General features: G+C 43.4%; 1 protein-coding gene across 1 annotated transcript; it reads left to right on the top strand.

The window, feature by feature from the left end:
- The first annotated feature begins 5,157 nt into the window (after nucleotides 1-5,157).
- Nucleotides 5,158-18,338, top strand: LOC109467092 (myosin-7-like). Its single transcript, XM_019764997.1, has 33 exons — nucleotides 5,158-5,376; nucleotides 5,772-5,915; nucleotides 6,255-6,439; nucleotides 6,614-6,710; nucleotides 6,894-6,986; nucleotides 7,181-7,244; nucleotides 7,452-7,553; nucleotides 7,698-7,934; nucleotides 8,107-8,375; nucleotides 8,614-8,784; nucleotides 9,063-9,378; nucleotides 9,509-9,573; nucleotides 9,723-9,928; nucleotides 10,136-10,396; nucleotides 10,563-10,710; nucleotides 11,083-11,190; nucleotides 11,375-11,521; nucleotides 11,795-11,980; nucleotides 13,085-13,171; nucleotides 13,342-13,487; nucleotides 13,616-13,763; nucleotides 13,983-14,108; nucleotides 14,306-14,512; nucleotides 14,735-14,916; nucleotides 15,033-15,643; nucleotides 15,755-15,906; nucleotides 16,138-16,226; nucleotides 16,376-16,577; nucleotides 16,787-16,885; nucleotides 17,012-17,233; nucleotides 17,361-17,531; nucleotides 17,706-17,906; nucleotides 18,083-18,338. The coding sequence occupies exons 1-33, from the start codon at nucleotides 5,173-5,175 to the stop codon at nucleotides 18,206-18,208; spliced, it is 5,772 nt and encodes a 1,923-aa protein (XP_019620556.1). The 5' UTR covers nucleotides 5,158-5,172; the 3' UTR covers nucleotides 18,209-18,338.

Raw genomic sequence — 18,338 nt, 5'->3', positions numbered from 1 at the left:
TACATATTGATCAGTATAGTGTAACCAACAGGCAACTCCAATTGGAGTGAATGATGGAATGTAAGATATTGATAACGAAATAAGGATGGAGGAGACATATAATAGTATATCTGCGTTCTTATTCTCGAAGGCGAGGGGAATGATCACAGTAACAAATAACATGGATTATTTTTCTGCTAGGTTCCCAAAATAGGTACAAAATATGTCCGGATCGACATAAAGTAGTCACTGGATCTGGCGCTGACATTCTCTTAGGCACAGATCACTGTGAACGTCACCAAGACCTCACCTCGGTAAATCAAACCTTATAATTTGCGGTGTCTACTCAGCGTTTTATGTTAATAATATTACTGCCTTTTTACTGATACCACATGCCTATATCTAGTCCTTTTTAGATTCGGGACAGGACAACATACTTAGGTCTGTCCAAGCTTATATTGCAAGCATTGATTACATCCAGGTCTAAAAACCTATGATACATGTAGTTTGCTTGTAAGCCTTATTCGTCTCCACAAATTTTACACAAGCATATTTCACTAGCATATCAATGACAGATTATATTGTCGAACCTGTACTTTTACTTTTAATACAAAGATACAGGCGAGAAAAAAAGCTATGACTTTTAATTCAATTTTTAATCCATGTTTAGTAGTCATCTATGTTTTAGAAGTGAGGCTACTAGAACGTTTAGCTGCTGTGATCTACTGAGGCTTGGGTAGCAAGCCCTATGCCTAACACAAAAAAGAGCTATATCTTTCAGTTGCTTATACGCCTCCTCTCAAAGTATTCTTCAAAAGTAATGTTGTCCATCTCAAAAATACATCTGCAACACTAGGAACTAGATCTAAGAATCAATTTGACTAGGGAATCCACACTGACCTTGTCTATCCCAGTTTGAAGGCTGAACCATACGCACTCCGAAATCAACACATTCTGCTATGGTATAAACCCATAAAAAGATTGGCGCTTGGTTACTATTGGTGGGTATTTTAGCTTAGGAACCACTTGCATTACATCACCTTAACCTTGACGACAACAGCAGCTGAGTCAAGCTCTGCATATTTGACAGCAGTTATATGGAGAACTGAGAAGTTATGCATGACGGGGCAAATTCACGGCCGTTACGAGACACTTGTGGGGACAGTTATGGCAAAAGAATGCAAATAGTGGAAAAATAAAAATCTTTAAGGTGCATATTCCCTCAGAAGTATCTAGATGGTTTTGCAACCAAATCATGTCCATAGTTGAGCATCAATACGAACCTGACATTTGTTAATATCGTCACAGAAGAATTTAGTTCTACGTCGATGAAGGTTAGACATCCAGGTAATACGATACGCCAAAAAGCAGTTACTCAAGCAACTGGATATGATTTTGAAAACGTCAGACGTTTCAGCTAGTATCCACTAGTTTTCGCCAGTGACTGTGAGACCAGAGGGGAAAACAGGTTTATAAGCACAACCTATTGATTGATATGCAAATAAAGTGAAGACAATTTTTTGGAAGTCGAATATATGAAAGAATGTACAACCCCACCCTCAACAGGGAAGGGGGGCTACGGGTCGATCTTTCCGGCACTTGGGATTTGGCACTCCCAGCGCCCAGAACAGACAACACTTAAGCTCCTGTTCTGTATAACAGGAGCTTTCAGACTAATTTGCATCATCTTGTCTTGACTTGTCTGACTTTTGTTCCTTTTTCGACTTCCAAAAAATTGTCTTCACTTTATTTGCATATCAATCAATAGGTTGTGCTTATAAACCTGTTTTCCCCTCTGGTCTCACAATCACTGACGAAAGCTAGTGGATACTAGCTGAAACGTCTGACGTTTTCAAAATCATATCCAGTTGCTTGAGTAACTGCTTTTTGGCGAATTTAGTTCTATAAAAGTCGCGATGAAGTGGAATATTCCGAATATTCATCTAGTGTGGCTGGTGCAGACGAAGGAGAAAGCTAGATCAAAGCCTCTAGTTTTGACAAACATTTAAGCCAATAATATACACCCCAAAGCTCCTAAAAACCAGAGTCTTCCGACCTAAGCCGCTTGTATTTCTGGTGTGTTACGCCGAAGGGCGGCTATACTGGCTATACAGATACACATGCCTAGAACATTTAACTCATCTAGCCGAAGTCATCCAAATATGCAAGATGTGATGTGAATCATGTAGACCAAAAACAATCATCTTCAAATATCCAGATCTAGTTTCTTACATTCATCAGGTTCTACTTCTAGTTCTTAGTTGGAACTTAGAACTTCAAAGAATACCCTCCCTATTAGTAAAATAAAACAGATTATAAATGTTGCAATGCAGAAAGTTGAACTATATCCCTTTAACAAGGAGTCGCAAAAGTCGACTGGGGCACCCATATTGAACTGCTCATCCAATCCCATGCATTAACATTGGGCATCGTCAGAAATACAATACATTACCTTTATTTAAAAAAGGCGGTGCTGTGTGCAGCATGACTGTAGAATATATCATTCAATAGATTGTACAGAAGGACGGTTAGAGGGACAAAAATCAAAATTACATACACCTTTTACGTTGGTGCCAATGTCGTCGCACACATATTGGATTACAGGAACAACAAGCAACATCAGTACAACTAAAAGCTTGATTTTTGAGCCAACTAAATCTGCGTTTCCTAGCACGCACAGTTCCAAACAGAAGTGTTAACATGTGAAAGATATACTGTAATAGTATACATTGTACTCACAAACGTTAACTGCTTGCCATAACCTTCTCGACGAACTTTCGACGCTGAGCATACCCGGAAATTGAGAGCATGTGGACCTCAGACCAAATTGTTTTCCTTTGGTAATTCTAGATGCTGTACCGCACCAAATGGCCTAGTCGGCACCAAGTTGTAGGCCTCCTAATAACGCAGGGGTCTCCCCAGATATTCTTAGAGGTGAGATACTCCCTAATCGGTTGATGAAAAAGCAGAGAATTTGTATGAAGATACTAAGAGAAAATTTGAACATTTTGGGAGAGGTGCTAGGATTTGGGGGGAGGGGGAGTACCCTTGCTTCCTTGCTTGGGGAGAGTCCTGTAACATTAAGAATACATGAAAATTTAGGATATGCGAAGTCTGTTTACTTTCAGTATTATTAGCTCCTGAAAGTTCCAAACGTGCCATACTGTTGAACACAGCTGTGACAACAGAAGGTCAATTTTACAAAGATTGTGGTCGAGTCACCACTGCCTTTGACAAGACCACCGAATAGCAGGTCCTAGGTGTATTATATGCCTATGACATGTTTTTTAATACACCAGCTCCAAATGTTTAAAATTAATAATCCACAGAAGAACCGTCGCTGGCCACTGGTCCGAACAAACCATATGCATTCTAAGATTATTGAGAACTGTTATGAACGTTGGTAAAAGTACATGTGCTGAATCATACGGATGAGCAAAAGCTTTTGAGATGGATGCTTCCACTTTAAACATTGTCCCAGTAATAAATATGCCATACACTATGTGTACTACTGACCACTAGCCAGTCGCCATGACTGACATAACATAAACATTTTCTAAAATAATACATGTAAATGGCAATAGAGCTTGCGCAAAGCTTAGATGTTCAGGTTTTTCTTCCATCGTTGCCCATTTGACAGTTCTTTGAAGCAGAAGTAGCCAGTAATGCAGTTCAAGTTAGTTTTTTTGCCAGTAATATCATAAGAGGGAGAATGCAGCGCTCTTAGTATATCTTTTATTACGCAAATACACTTGATCCAGCAGAAATCCTATGTTCTTTCTATCGACATGCAAAACACAACATGATAATGAAATGAAATGTTTTTGAACACCCATGGATTGAAAGAAACTTTCTTTTTCTCTGCCTATCTGGCAACTACCTATATTTGGTTACAACCTAAATAATTCAGTAAAACCAAGTTGACTGACGAGCCAAGTTCAACACACCACACATGTACATTGTATGTTCCAGAAATAGGCGTTTGTAACGCTTCAAGCAAATCCACGTCATGTCTAACGTTAGTACTGAAGTGTTAACGGCTGAAACTATACACTGTAACTGAAAGCTAACATCATGTCACTGTAGAACATTTAACGACTGACATTCACCTACCTCTTTCTAAATTTCAGTGTTGGATATATCGCACAATCTAGAAAATGCAGTCCAGTGCGATATTGTTTTCGTACTTGGAGTAGCGCCAGCTGTTGGATAGTGCCATTTGACCCGTTTGACTCTTTCCACCTGCTGCGAGACACCCCCAGTAACAAATATACTCTGGTAATAGATACAACAGACGATGTGAAATATGCCATCGTTGTTTTTCTATCAGTATTATTAGCTGCTGAAACTGCCAAGTGTGCCATACTGCCGACACAGCTGCGGCGCGCATCAGTCAAGTTCGCCTCCCTGACGTTATACGTTACCCTTGACCGCAACATTAAGAATCAACCAATAGCCAAATGTCGTACTAAATGTCTGACCAACAGAAAATCTTCAGATCTTTTTTCCTATCTATAGATAATACCCTTTTCGGTATAATTATTCCACGGAGATCCCTTATATAAGGGTCCGATAACCAACGGTATATTCACAGCTTTGCCCGTTGAAGGTGAGTGATGTGGTACCATGAATATGTTCAGCCTTACATGATATAATTGTTTTTTTTTCAGTAGTTTTTGCATTGAAAAACGTTTTTACGGTATACCTATCAGTAACATTGAACCGCACGTGTGGTAAGAGTATATATACAAGTCAAAATGCCAAGTGCCTGTGCTTGTCGTTATAAACTTGATCCGCACCGGACCGTGCATGTTGCGGGCATGAGGTGGAATGTTTCAATAAGTTGTTGACAAGTTGTGATGTACGTAGACACAGACAGCTTTTAGCTAAGTAAACCCTAATCTGTTCGGGGATCGGGTTGTGAGAGAATCCACCGCTACACTGAACGATAGCAATGGCAATATATTGCCGTTCCTTCTGAAGCATGCAGCTTCTAATTATAATAGAAACCAGCTATTCAAATTTTGCAACCAAAGCGAAAGATTCGGACCCCAGTCTGATTGCCAAGAGAAGAGATTGATTAGCATAAACGTTAATGTAAACATTTGTCGAGTCCTCATCATGCTCCTTCCCCCCCCCCAGCTGCAGTCACTCTAGTTCTCCTTGGTCTGAGCCTCCAACCAAAGAGCCACGATGCCAGCCTACGGTCCCAGTCTCATGGACCAGCCGTCCGAATGGTTCCTCGCGGGGAAACCAGACGAGATGCGGAAGCTGAAAATGGCTCCGTATGATCCTAAGAAGAACTTCTGGGCTCCTGATAAAAAGGAAATCTTCATCAAGGTCGAAGTAAAGAGCGAGAAAGGTGATGACGTCACCTGCGTAGGTGCAGGGGGAGCGGTAAGTCGATCTGGCTAATTACAGAGAACAACCCGAAAACAACTGAAAGCAACATGGGTCAAATCGAAAATAAATCCCAAGACAATTTTTTCTACAGCTAAAACAACGGGAAAAGAAAACAAACCGACACCAAGACGAAACGAAAACAACCGATAACAGGTGTTTGTTCACAAATAGTTCGTGATAAAAGCATTGGACAATCCAGGACCCTCTAACACCGAAGTAAGAGACTGTGTATTTACGTGTAGTGCTGTTTGAACCCTCAAGTCAAGTGGTTGAATCATAATCAGAAGGGTACCATGAGCATGATACTTATCGAATGTAGAACACCGGTTTCTTAATATCTATTTTGATACCTTCGTAACATGCAATCCCGTGTGTTTCTCTATCATCAGACTGTTGTCGTCAAGAAGAACAAGCTGCTGCAACAGAACCCGTCCAAGTTCGCCTGCGCAGAGGACATGGTGAACATGACCTTCCTGCACGAGGCCGCCGTGCTGGGTAACCTGAGGGAGCGTTATGAGAACACTCTTATCTACGTGAGTATCCTTGTCTTTACTCTGATCTACCTCCACATCAGCTCTTTACACTTCGCGTACAGTGACAAACAACGATTTCTTTCAAAGTTTTGTCATAACAAAACAAAACAAAACAAAAGGAAAATAGTGCCCCTTGAATGTTTCACCTATGGCACTGGAACGGGAGCTAGACACATATGAAATATTTCAATGTCTTACTTTTTTTGCCCGTGGAGCTAAAAGTTACAGCCTTAAAGATTTGGATGATTTAGTGTACTGTATTTCTATTACCAGCTTTTTAGTCTACAACTACATTAGGGACAGAATCTTCGTCAAAATGAGCTCTGATTGTTTTTACAGACCTACTCCGGCCTTTTCTGCGTCGTGATCAACCCCTTCAAGCTGTTGCCCATCTATACGTCAAACGTGGTGGACCAGTACCGCGGCAAGAGGCGTACGGAGGTGCCTCCCCATCTCTTCTGCGTGGTGGACAATGCCTACCAGAACATGGTGTCAGAGCGCCAGTGCCAATCTTGCCTCATCACGTAAGGAAATTTCATACTTTACGCCAACAACGCCACCGAATGATCTCATTAATGGTTTGATAGCTGAACGTCACTGAATTTCTCATACGATTCTATCAATAGTTAAAATCGAAACGATTTTTAAACCAATGAATCGTATAGTAACTGTTGTACTATATCTTGCCTTCACTTCAGTGGCGAGTCTGGTGCCGGGAAGACTGAGAACACGAAGAAGGTTATTGCCTACCTGGCCATGGTTGCTGGAACTCCCGGTGGTGGCCAGGAGAAGAAGGTACGACGTTTCAGCAAATTTGCTACTTCGCACCACAGTTACAAACGAGGAAAAGTAACAATATCACTACTTTCCAACCCTGTTCATCTCAATTGCTCGTGACCATTTCGTGTTAGTTTCTCCCTCTTTCATATTTACTTGTCACCACACCCTTACCATTCTACTTATTTCCCTTGTTGCCAGATCGGTCTAGAGGAGCAGATCGTGCAGACTAACCCTGTACTGGAGGCTTTCGGTAACGCCAAGACCGTGAGGAACAACAACTCCTCCCGATTCGTAAGTACTCCCGTGTAACTTTGTGTCTTTGTGTTCAATAATTGTTCTTTGTAGGCCTGTTTAGTAGACGGACGAGGTTCTGCATAAAAGGACAAATGGTTCTAAATTGAATGCACGTACGTATTCTTCATAGCATCTACATCATGTTACTTGAAAATCGTTATATAACTTTTCTTGCATTGTCTTGCCTACAGGGTAAATTCATCCGTATCCATTTCACCAAGATTGGCAAGCTATCCGGAGCTGACATCGAGAGCTGTAAGCACCTTTAGGATTTCTGCAAATCTGTAGTCATACGCTTGTTGCTTGTTAACTTGTCAGAACGAGGGCTTTAAACATGGCAAAAAACGTCTTCTCTAAAGCACAAAGGCAAAGTCAACATCACAACAATTTACTTTCATATTCTGTTACTAGTATAATGTAAATACTACGTATCACTCACGAGATGAATTTTTCCAATTACAGACCTGCTGGAGAAGTCTCGTGTAGTAGATCAGCTGCCCGGCATGGAGCGTGGTTACCACATCTTCTTCCTCATCATGTCCAACGGCATCCCGGCTGTCACTGGTAAGAATGGTCGTTGACATCTGGAGATTTAAAATACACAAGTAAACCTATGATGCCGGACGATAGTGACATCCAATAGATATCATATCAAATTAACAATTGTGCCAAAAAGGCTCGAAGCACATTTAATGATTTGTTATGCAGAGCGCATCATGACTGGCACGGACCCCTCCGTGTACCACTTCGTGAAGGAGGGTGTGTACACCGTGGCCGGTATGGATGACCAGGAGGAGATGCGTCTAACGGATGAGGGTTTCGACATCCTTGGTTTCGCACCTGAGGACAAGTCCAGTGTTTACGACTTCTGCGCTGGAATCCTGCACATGGGAAATCTGAAGTACGTGGACAAGAAAGAGCAGGGAGACTGCGACGATCCCGCCCGTAAGTACCATTTGTTGAAACGCAAAAAATCTTCATGTTTATGTCATTTCTGACAAATAAAAGCACCTATACTATTTCAGCAATAGTACTTCATTTGCTATATCATAAGCCTGTTGCATTTCAAAGCTTTGTGCCAAATATAACAATAGTTTTATCATTTGTCACAAAATAGCTGCGGAGAAGGCAGGCCGTATGTTCGGTGTCGATGGCATGCAACTTTTGAACAACATCTTGAAGCCACGTGTCAAGGTCGGCAACGAGTTTGTGACCAAGGGTCAGACTGCCCAACAGTGTTCCAACTCCACCAGCGGTTTGGCCAAGGGTATCTATGGCAAGGTCTTCAAGTACCTGATCGACAAGTGTAACGAGACCCTGGCTACTGAGCACGAGAGAGCCTTCTTCATTGGTGTGCTGGATATTGCTGGCTTTGAGATCTTCGAGGTGAACTTGTTAGACAATAAGCACATGGCACATTAAAGTGGTACACACGCTAGAAACAGTCTGTCATAGAATTGAATTGATATTACGTCCCAGTATGTTGTGCCAATCATTGCAGTTGGATGTAATTGTTGATAATATCTCTCATTGAGTGATGCAGTGTAACTGCAGATGCATACACAGAATACTTCACAGGGTTGTTAATGCTGGAAATTGACATCTTCTGCTTTGCGTTCTTCAGCTGAACAGTCTGGACCAGTTGTGCATCAACTACACCAACGAGAAGCTGCAGCAGTTCTTCAACCACCACATGTTCGTACAAGAGCAGGAGGAGTACAAGGCTGAGCAGATTGAATGGACCTTCGTCGACTTCGGCATGGACTTGGCAGCCTGCTTGGAACTGATTGAAAAGGTTAGCGATAGTATTTTTTCGAAATGGTCAGCCAAATGCAAATCTAAATAATTAAGGTCCCATATACGGAAGAAGTATAACGTAAACTCTAAAGGTTAATGATATCTGAGCGATTTTTTGTGTATTGCAAGATATAAAATATCACAGTCATGGTACAGCTATGAGCTTGTGTGCCAATAAATACATGTAAACTATGTGTAAGGTACGCGGTTTATCGAACTTGTTATTTGTAAAGGCAAACAAGTTAATGACTAAATGCAATTACTTAACGTTTACAGAAAAATGGCCTGCTGCCCATCCTAGAAGAACAGTGCATCATGCCCAAGGCTAGTGACAAGACCCACATTGAGAAGTTGAATAGTACTCATCTGGGTAAGAATCCCAAGTACGGCAAGCCCAAGCCAGGCAAGAAGAAGTACGAGGCTCACTTCGAGCTGGGTCACTACGCCGGACCTGTGGCCTACAACATCAACGGCTGGCTGGACAAGAACAAGGACCCCGTGAACGAGAGCGCTGTCATCACCCTGAAGGGCAGCAAGAACCCGCTTATGCCTTTCATCTGGGCAGACTATCAGACAGCAGAGGAGCAGGCTGGTCAGTTATTGTTGATTTAATACACGTACAATCTTTAGATTTTTACAACGCATTGGTGACTTTATTTGCGCACGATAACGTATCTAGAATATGTTATGTGTTGTTTACACGTTTCGTCATAATCTTACAGCTGACAAGAGCGGTGGCAAGAGGAAGAAGAGTGGCTCCATGCAGACTGTGACCAGTGTGCATAGGGTCAGTATTCGACAGTACGGGAAGACAAATACTTTGCAATCACATCCCTTGTTCACGGCTGTATGATTTCCTTCAGAACCCCTTCCACTTTACATCAAACGTTTAACTACTTCGTAAGCTAACCGCGTTTCTCTACGTTTTTCCCATAGGGGCAATTGGCATCATTGATGGCCAACCTCCACGCCACCTACCCCAGCTTCGTGCGTTGCCTGATCCCCAACGAAATCAAGACTGGTGGTATCATCGACGGGCCTCTGGTCTTCAACCAGCTGACTTGCAACGGTGTACTTGAGGGTATCCGTATCTGTCAGAAGGGCTTCCCCAACAGGAGCATCTATGCTGACTTCTTCGACAGGTGAGACCATGGCTTCGACATTCGTATATTTCCGGCTACATTTTGGGATAGTTAATTCATTGTACAGACAAGAAAATTTGCATAGCATCTTTTTAATTGTTCATCTTGGTATATCATAATGGATTTTGGTGGAAATGGATTTTTCACTCTGAGAAAAAGATAGCCCTTCAGAACGCATAACTTCGCAAAACCATTCTATACCTTTAGGTACAAGATTCTGGCCGCTGACTTGTTCGACCCCAACGAATTCTTGGAGGGTAAGGAAGCCTGCCAAATGATCCTGGACAAGATCAAGTTGGACAAGGCCAGGTACTCCTGTGGTCTCAATAAGGTGTTCTTCAAGGCTGGCACCCTGGCTATCCTTGAGGAGATCCGCGAGGAGAAGGTCAACGAGATTTGGACCAAGATCACGTCTCGCTCTTTTGGCAAGCTCCAGCGTAAGAAGTACATGAAGCTGTGGGGCTCAAGGTGAGTGGTTCATGTTGTCGTCAGTGAAGTAACATACTGTGCACTTTTTTTGCCAACACGTCAAGATTGGAAACAATAATCGAATCCCTTTACCGCCTTTGACTATTGTAAACCTGTCCGTCACCCAATGATTCATTCATATATTGTGTTGTCTATTACATTGTAGGGCGGCTGTCGGCACACTGCAGCGCAACATCCGCGCCTGGTTCAGGCTCCGTAACGACTGGTGGATCAGGATGTACCAGGCTCTGCAACCCAAGCTAACTGGAGGTATGGCAGAGGAACTGCTCAAGGAAACCAAGATCAAATTTGCGGTGAGCTTCTCGGTTTCATTTATATTATTGAACAATAAGCAGGCGCTAGCCAGGAACAAATGCTCGAGCACTGGCATCAAGGGATTGAATAATCTTATTCTCAGGTACATCTATCTGACTTGTCAACGACTAATTTTACATCTAGTACTGACTACCACAACTTTGTATTGGTCTGTCGAGCGGATAATAATTACAAACGTACGAGTACATCAGTTTTAACTACACCACAAGACTTCCAATAGACATCAAATCTGAAAATATTAGTTCTGCATTATTTGTAACACTCCATACATTTGACACATACTGGTCGTTGTATGGTCTCACGATTCTAGTAGTTCCAAGAATACACTAATACTATCTTCTTTCTTTCAGGCAATGGAAAAACACTATGAGAAGGTTACCAAGGATCGGGCGGAGTTGCAAGCAAAATACAACGACGTTCTAGCTGCCAAGGACAAGATCAACGAGTTGTTATTCAACGTAAGAATCCTATATTTCTCTTGCCATGGTGACATTGAAACAAAGCATAATTGTTGTCTTGGCCTGTCGATAATATTGAGTCCTAAAAGGAATTAATCACGCTAAGGGTCCGCGTGACTTTAAAAATGATGTGTCAAATGCACACAATGTATGTTCTCTGATTATGTGCTGACTTGTTCCACAGGAGAGGGACATCATGTTGAACGGCGAGGAGCGCGTGAATTCCCTGCTGAAGGAGAAGGCAGAACTGGACGCCCAGCTGCAGGAAATCGAGGAGCGCGTGGAGGATGTTTCCGACCAGAACAGGCAGATGGAGTCCAAGAAGATGAAGGTACGTCACAATTACATCACGAGTTTACCAACAGGCAGCATCATACACAGTCCGCTTTAAAAGAAGTGTCCACGATGAAATATTTACAACTAAAAAACTTTACATAGTCTATCGGATTTAAAAGTATATATATATATATATACATTGGCTCTCGTAGAATCCCTCTTTGTGTGGTACAGTACAGTTGTTGGTTTCAGTCAGTTGATTTCCGAGCTTTTTAAACCAAAGTTCTTACAGTTCATTTAAGCAGATATATGTCTTTTATTTACACAGGCGGAACAAGAATGCGACGAGATGAAGAAGGAGATTGAAACCATAACGGCCAAACTGACCAAGAGGGAAAAGGAAAAGCAGGAAGTTGAGGACAAACTGCGCGCCATGACTGAGGAGGTGGCCGTCAACGACGAGCTGATCGGCAAGCTTGGCCGCGAGAAGAAGAAGCTGGAGGAGCTCAATGCGGTAGGCTCGTCTTTCTTTACTTCGCTTTCTTCTTTCAAGAATATCTTGACCTTTCACGATGGTCAGATTTGGGCCCAAAAGTCCCACTCCGCTACTATGGAGATCGAATCCCCCGAACCCGCGAATCTTGTTCGATATGACGTCATTCGAATAGAGCGGGCGTTCGATCCGGGGTTACCCGCGGTCATTTACAGTAAAGCCGCTACAACCGGCTACTTCAAGCCCTTTTTTACTTGGGAACCACGGAACAGGAAAAATCCACCTTTCCACAAATATGAACCGTTTTCAAAACATTACATCTATGCCGTGGTTTTATTGTGGATATGTAACATGTAACGAAGCTACTGCCGTCATCGTGGGTGACCTTGAAGGTCAGAATTCTTGTTGACGCTGTTATAAAATCCAGGTCCCCATATCCAAGTGGCACAGCATGCGTGCAAACATGGTATTTTAACCATTCCCAAAAATCGCTCAAATTACCTCATTGAGGGCTTGTTTGGAAGAGGAACGATTTCCGCAGATTTCTGTCTTAGGGATTTTTTAAATATGGCCTCGATTATGAATTATCGGTATTTAAAGTTAAAACACTGCGTTTTAAGCTCTTCTTTTGACTGTAAGTCGAGTTTTAGTTAAAAAATAAAAAAATCCTAAGACAGAAAGTTTAAATTTACTGTAATATTTCTAAAAATCCAAAAATCTAACCTTATTTTTAATTTTCGGGGCCTCTGAAAATCAGTTGTTTGGTTCTCGTGAACCCTTTTTGAAATCCGAAATTGATCTCATTTGGAAGCAAATGTACACAAAGTGGAGCAAAGGCAGTGCAAGAATAATATTTGTGGTAAACAGAATCACTTATTACATATTATTTTGACGAGTATTTACTCTCCAATTACTTTTGTTTATTTTCAAATTTTACCCGTTGCCCCCGGGCCGGCCTGGGACTCCCGCGCGGCCACGTTCGAACACGTTCTGTAACCCGATACCTCCCTAGTAATGCGACTTTAGCCTAGCAACCGACCGCCGTGTTTCCGGGGTTCTAAAACTTTGTGATCGTGAATACATGACATCAAGTTCATTTATCTACTTCTATTGGATACATTTCAGCAAACCCTGGATGACCTCCAGTCCGAGGAAGACAAGACTCAGAACCTCACCAAGCTCAAAGTCAAGCTGGAGCAGACCTTGGATGACGTAAGATATGCATTACGTTCACATCAATAATGACACGACTAAATGAACCGAAACTTGTAACGGCTTTTCGTAAATGTAAAGGACCAAGACTTTGACATGCTCGTTTCAGCTATGATTTCGTTCTGATTATTTTCCGAAAAAATATTAATGTCTACTTCTGATGTATTCAGCTTGAGGACAACCTTGAGCACGACAAGAAGATCCGTGCTGATGTTGACCGCGTCAAGAGGAAGCTGGAGAACGACCTGAAGAACGCCCAGGATCTGGTGATTGAACTTGAGCGCTACAAGGTCGAGCTTGAGGAGAAGCTTAAGAAGTGAGTGGATTAACGTTGCCCTAGCCCTAATTTCTAAGCCGTAGACTGTCTTTTATATAACTACTTCAAACCTTATTAACGAATTTCTAGGATAGTAGATATCAAATCCTTCTTTATGGCTCGTGTAGGAAAGAGTTCGAGATCAACGCCCTAAACACCAAGGTGGAGGATGAGACTGGACTGGCAACTCAGCAACAGAAGAAGACCAAAGAGCTGCAGGGCAGGATCGAAGAGCTGGAGGAGGAACTGGAGACAGAAAGAGCTGCTCGTGCTAAGGTACTTTACGTTGGTATAGCCAACGGGACGGCATTCCCACGGGCATGTAAATCTAATATGCAAAAACTCATGTCCTATTCAACCCATCTCGTGTAATATCAGTGTCTACTGTGGATTTTAATTTCAAAATGTGAGGACGTTTTGCAAAATTACTTGACTACATTAATCGTCTGCAAAGAATATTACAGATAGTAACCCGTAAATGTGTCATATTGACAGCTCGAGAGGCAGCGTGCCGAACTCTCGCGTGAGTTGGAAGACATCGGTGAGAAGCTGGAGGAATCTAGCGGTGCCACAGCTGCCCAGGTTGAGCAGAACAAGAAGAGGGAGGCCGAGCTCCAGAAGGTACATTGTATGATAGTTCAGATATTAAAAAGATACTAAAAGATGAGGAACGATAGATTATTGAACCAGAATAATACCTAAGGAAAGGTGGATGAAAAAAAGAACGAGTTGATCGGTTTTAAATGTATTATTGTTCCTTTTGCCAGTGTACCAACTCCTATATCAACGATGCATTGTTCTACATATAAACATGATAGGTTCGCCGTGAGCTTGAGGAGGCTACCATCGGCCATGAAGCCGCCACCGCCAGCTTGAGGAAGAAGCACAACGACACCGTGGCAGACATGACTGAGTCAGTCGAGAACCTGCAGAGGGCCAAGACCAAGCTTGAGAAGGAGAAGAACTCCCTCAGGGTGGAGGTCGATGATTTGGCTTCCAACGTCGAGCAGGTCACCAAGCAGAAGGTAATTAGTTCTGACATTCTCACTGTTGCTTAAAAACACTATTGCTTAATTCTGGGCCTACCAGTTATATTTGTTAGTTCATTTACAGTTGTGACATTCACGCCTAACTACATAATTAGGGTGCCAATTAAATCGATCTATCAATCAATCAATCAATCAATCAATCAATCAAAGGTGCAACATTAGTGTTACTTGAAGTAACTCCAAATAACTGTATTGTAGGTCCAAGCCGAAAAACTGAACAAGCAGCTCGAGGACCAGTACGTTGATGCCAATGCAAGGTTGGAGGAGAATGGCCGTGTCGCACAGGAACTGGGATCCCTGAAGACTCGCCTGACCGCAGAGAACAACGACCTGCAGCGCCAACTGGAGGAGTCAGAAGGGATTGCAAACCAGCTCAGCAGGTACATCTTGGAAGTGCGGGAGGGGTGGCATGCGATAGCCTTAATTCCACGAAAGATCTTGTCAGATCTTGTCTTGATAGAAATATTAAAGTAAATGTTTATCTTTCAACGTACAGAACCAAGAGCATGCTCACACAGCAGATGGAGGAGGTCAAGCGCCAGCTCGAGGAGGAGACCAAGGGCAAGAATGGTCTAGCCCACCAGCTGCGTGCTACTCAGTCCGACTGCGATGCTCTGCGTGAGTCCCTGGAGGAGGAGCAGGAGGCCAAGTCTGAGATACAGCGTAATCTGGCCAAGGCTAACTCTGAGGTGGCGGCCTGGCGCTCCAAGTACGAGACCGACGCCATCCAGAGGACCGAGGAGTTGGAGGAGGCCAAGAAGAAGCTGGCCGCCCGTCTGCAAGACGCCGAGGAACAGGTTGAGTCCGCCAACGCCAAGTGTGCCAGCCTTGAGAAGACCAAGAACAGGTTGGCTGGTGAGGTGGAGGACCTGATGTTGGATGTGGAGAAGGCCAACACCCTGGCGTCTCAGCTGGAGAAGAAGCAGCGTCTGGTTGACAAACAAACCACAGAGTGGAGGCAGAAGTGCGAGACCCTTGGTGCCGAATTGGAGGCATCCCAGAAGGAGCACCGCGCCTACCAGACAGAGCTTCTGAAGCTGAAGAATGTCTACGACGAAGGCGTCGAAGCTCTTGATGCTCTTAAGAAGGAAAATAAGGCCTTGCAGGGTATGTAAAATGATTTTGTCCCATTATCGGAGTAATATACGCCACCGCCTTAATACAGTACGGTTTATGTGTTAATGTGTGGTTTATGTAATCATTACTCTTTTTTGACAGAGGAAATCAACGACCTGAACGACCAGCTTGCGGAGAGTGCAAAGAACGTTCACGAACTTGAGAAGACCAAGAAGCGTCTGGTCGTTGAAAAGGAGGAGCTTCAGAATGCCTTGGACGAGGCAGAGGGCGCTCTTGAGATTGAACAGGGCAAAGTAAGTAGGCAGCAAACCGTACTTGAAATCTATCAGGTACTATACATTGTTCAGTTATAAGAGAAGCAAGAGTATATGCATCTGGTCTGGATTTATTTTTCCGCCAAACAATTCCTTACAACAACAAATGCTCCATATAATATAGTCTATTCTATAAAGCTGTATAGACGTTGAAGTACATTAGACAATAACACTTAAGACCACGAACTGATTTGTCTTTTCTTTTCACAGGTTGTCAGAACTCAGCTTGAACTGGCTCAGCTGAAGGGTGATATCGAGAAAAAACTCGCCGAAAAAGACGAAGAGTTTGAAAGCTCACGGTGAGTAGTTTCCCAGCTTTATGAAATGCGAGAAAAATAACCAGTCTAATATTTTGGAATACGTATGCGACACGCATACAGATAGCGTCTTTCATCATACATTCTCCATTCTCAACTAATTAATGCGATTTATATCTTTAATATTCCAGTAAGAACCAGGCACGCGCCATGGATAGCGTGCAGGCCTCTATCGAGATAGAGACAAAACAGAAGGGAGAAGCGCAACGAGCAAAGAAGTTCCTGGAAGGCCATCTCAACGAGGTTGAGGTTCAGCTGGAGACCGCCAACAGGTCCAACGCTGAGGCCAGGAAGACCATTGCCAAGCTGCACTCCCAGATCCAGGAGATGCAGGTAACTCATCGTCTTTGGTATGTTTGTTGTCCTCTACAATATAAGTCGTCAGCAATGACCAATCGAACTATGTTGGGGGTGAATACAAAAACTAGGAAAAAACTACTCCATGTATCGGTGCATAACGGTGTGCCAGTACTTAAACACAACTGCAGGGTAAAGATTGGTATTTCAGGGTAAGGACATTAACTATAATTTTTTCGATACAGGTTACTATCGATGACGAGCAGAGGCAGCGTGATGAAATCCGTGAGCAGTACAACATGTCTGAGCGCAAGTGCCAGATGTTGGTGAGCGAGAGTGACGAGGTAGGTAGACGTTACCTTTGGAAGCTAGAATTCCTAAAGTTTACAACTCAACATTAAGAGCTATTTTTCTCCCCTTTCACATTCTGACGTTGTTTTTTTTAATTAATCGATATATTTTACTCAAAGGTCCGCGGGGCACTGGACAACGCCGAGAGAGCCCGTAAGGCCGCTGAATCTCAGCTGGTTGAGACCAACGAGAGGCTTGGCGAGCTGAGCACACAGAACTCAGCCCTGTCCGGACACAAGCGCAAGCTGGACGGCGACCTGTCGCAGATCCAGACCGAGCTGGAGGAGGTCATAAGTGACCACAAGAGCACCGAGGAGAGGGCTAAGAAGGCCATGGCTGATGTATGCATATTTTTTTCCATCAATTCAAAATAGAACAGTCTGAAACGATCGCAAACGAAAGTATCAATCTATATAGCTTTTTTTATTACCACAGGAGTAACTACGTCGCTATTTTCTTCACAATTAGACATCCCGCATGGCTGAGGATCTGCGTGTGGAGCAGGAGAACTCTCAGCACGCCGAGAAGGTGAAGCGCACCTTGGACGCCAACCTGAAGGATCTGCAGCGCCGCCTGGATGAGGCTGAGGCTATCGCACTCAAGGGAGGCAAGCGCGCCATCCAGAAGCAGGAGAACAGGGTAAGTCACAAGTCGCGTTAGTATCCGGTCTTTGAAGCAGGGGAAGAAAGGGGAGCCAGGATGAGTAACCCTGACTAATTGTTTGACATTTATAGCAGATTGGTTTGTTGGTAGAAATCTACAGGTCTACAACGACTAATTGTAACACCAATCCGACTTGGTTTTAACTATTAGATCCGCGACCTGGAGAACGAGATCTCCCACCACAGCCGTCTGCACCAGGAGGATCTGAAGCAGCTGCGTAAGAACGAGCGCCGCCTCAAGGAGATGACCTTCCAGGCCGACGAGGACCGCAAGAACCAGGAGCGCATCCAGGAGCTGGTCGAGAAGCTGCAGCTGAAGATCAAGACCTTCAAGCGCCAGGTGGAGGAGGCTGTAAGTATTTCTTTCTCAGCAACACTCTGACTGTTTCCTGAAGTTTCGACAATTCTGCTTATTTATTATAACGAATATCGTGGCAGTAGTTTGTGCGATACTAGGTAATGCCTTTTCTAAATTTATCGTTTCACTTCACATTCCAACGATATCAAATTACTTTTTATTGGACACAGGAGGAGCAGGCTGCGTCCAACATGGCCAAGTACCGCAAGGCCCAGCACGAGTACGAGGACGCCCTGGAGCGCGCTGAAATTGCTGAGGGCTCCCTCAACAAGCTTCGCTCCAAGTCCCGCACTTAAACTGACAGCCACCGGTGAAACCGTTTCACTTTGTATCGTAGGCGCCCGATTACCTTATCCTGCTCTGTCTTTCGTTTCATCTGTTGGTAATTTCATCTCAATCCTGAAATAAAATGTAGTCCCACTAGAA

The sequence above is a fragment of the Branchiostoma belcheri genome, unplaced genomic scaffold, assembly GCF_001625305.1.
Source record: "Branchiostoma belcheri isolate BF01 breed outbred unplaced genomic scaffold, Haploidv18h27 scaffold175, whole genome shotgun sequence".
Classification (NCBI taxonomy): domain Eukaryota; kingdom Metazoa; phylum Chordata; class Leptocardii; order Amphioxiformes; family Branchiostomatidae; genus Branchiostoma; species Branchiostoma belcheri.
The sequence above is the reverse complement of the archived record's forward strand: the minus strand, read 5'-3'. Positions and strand labels throughout refer to the sequence as shown.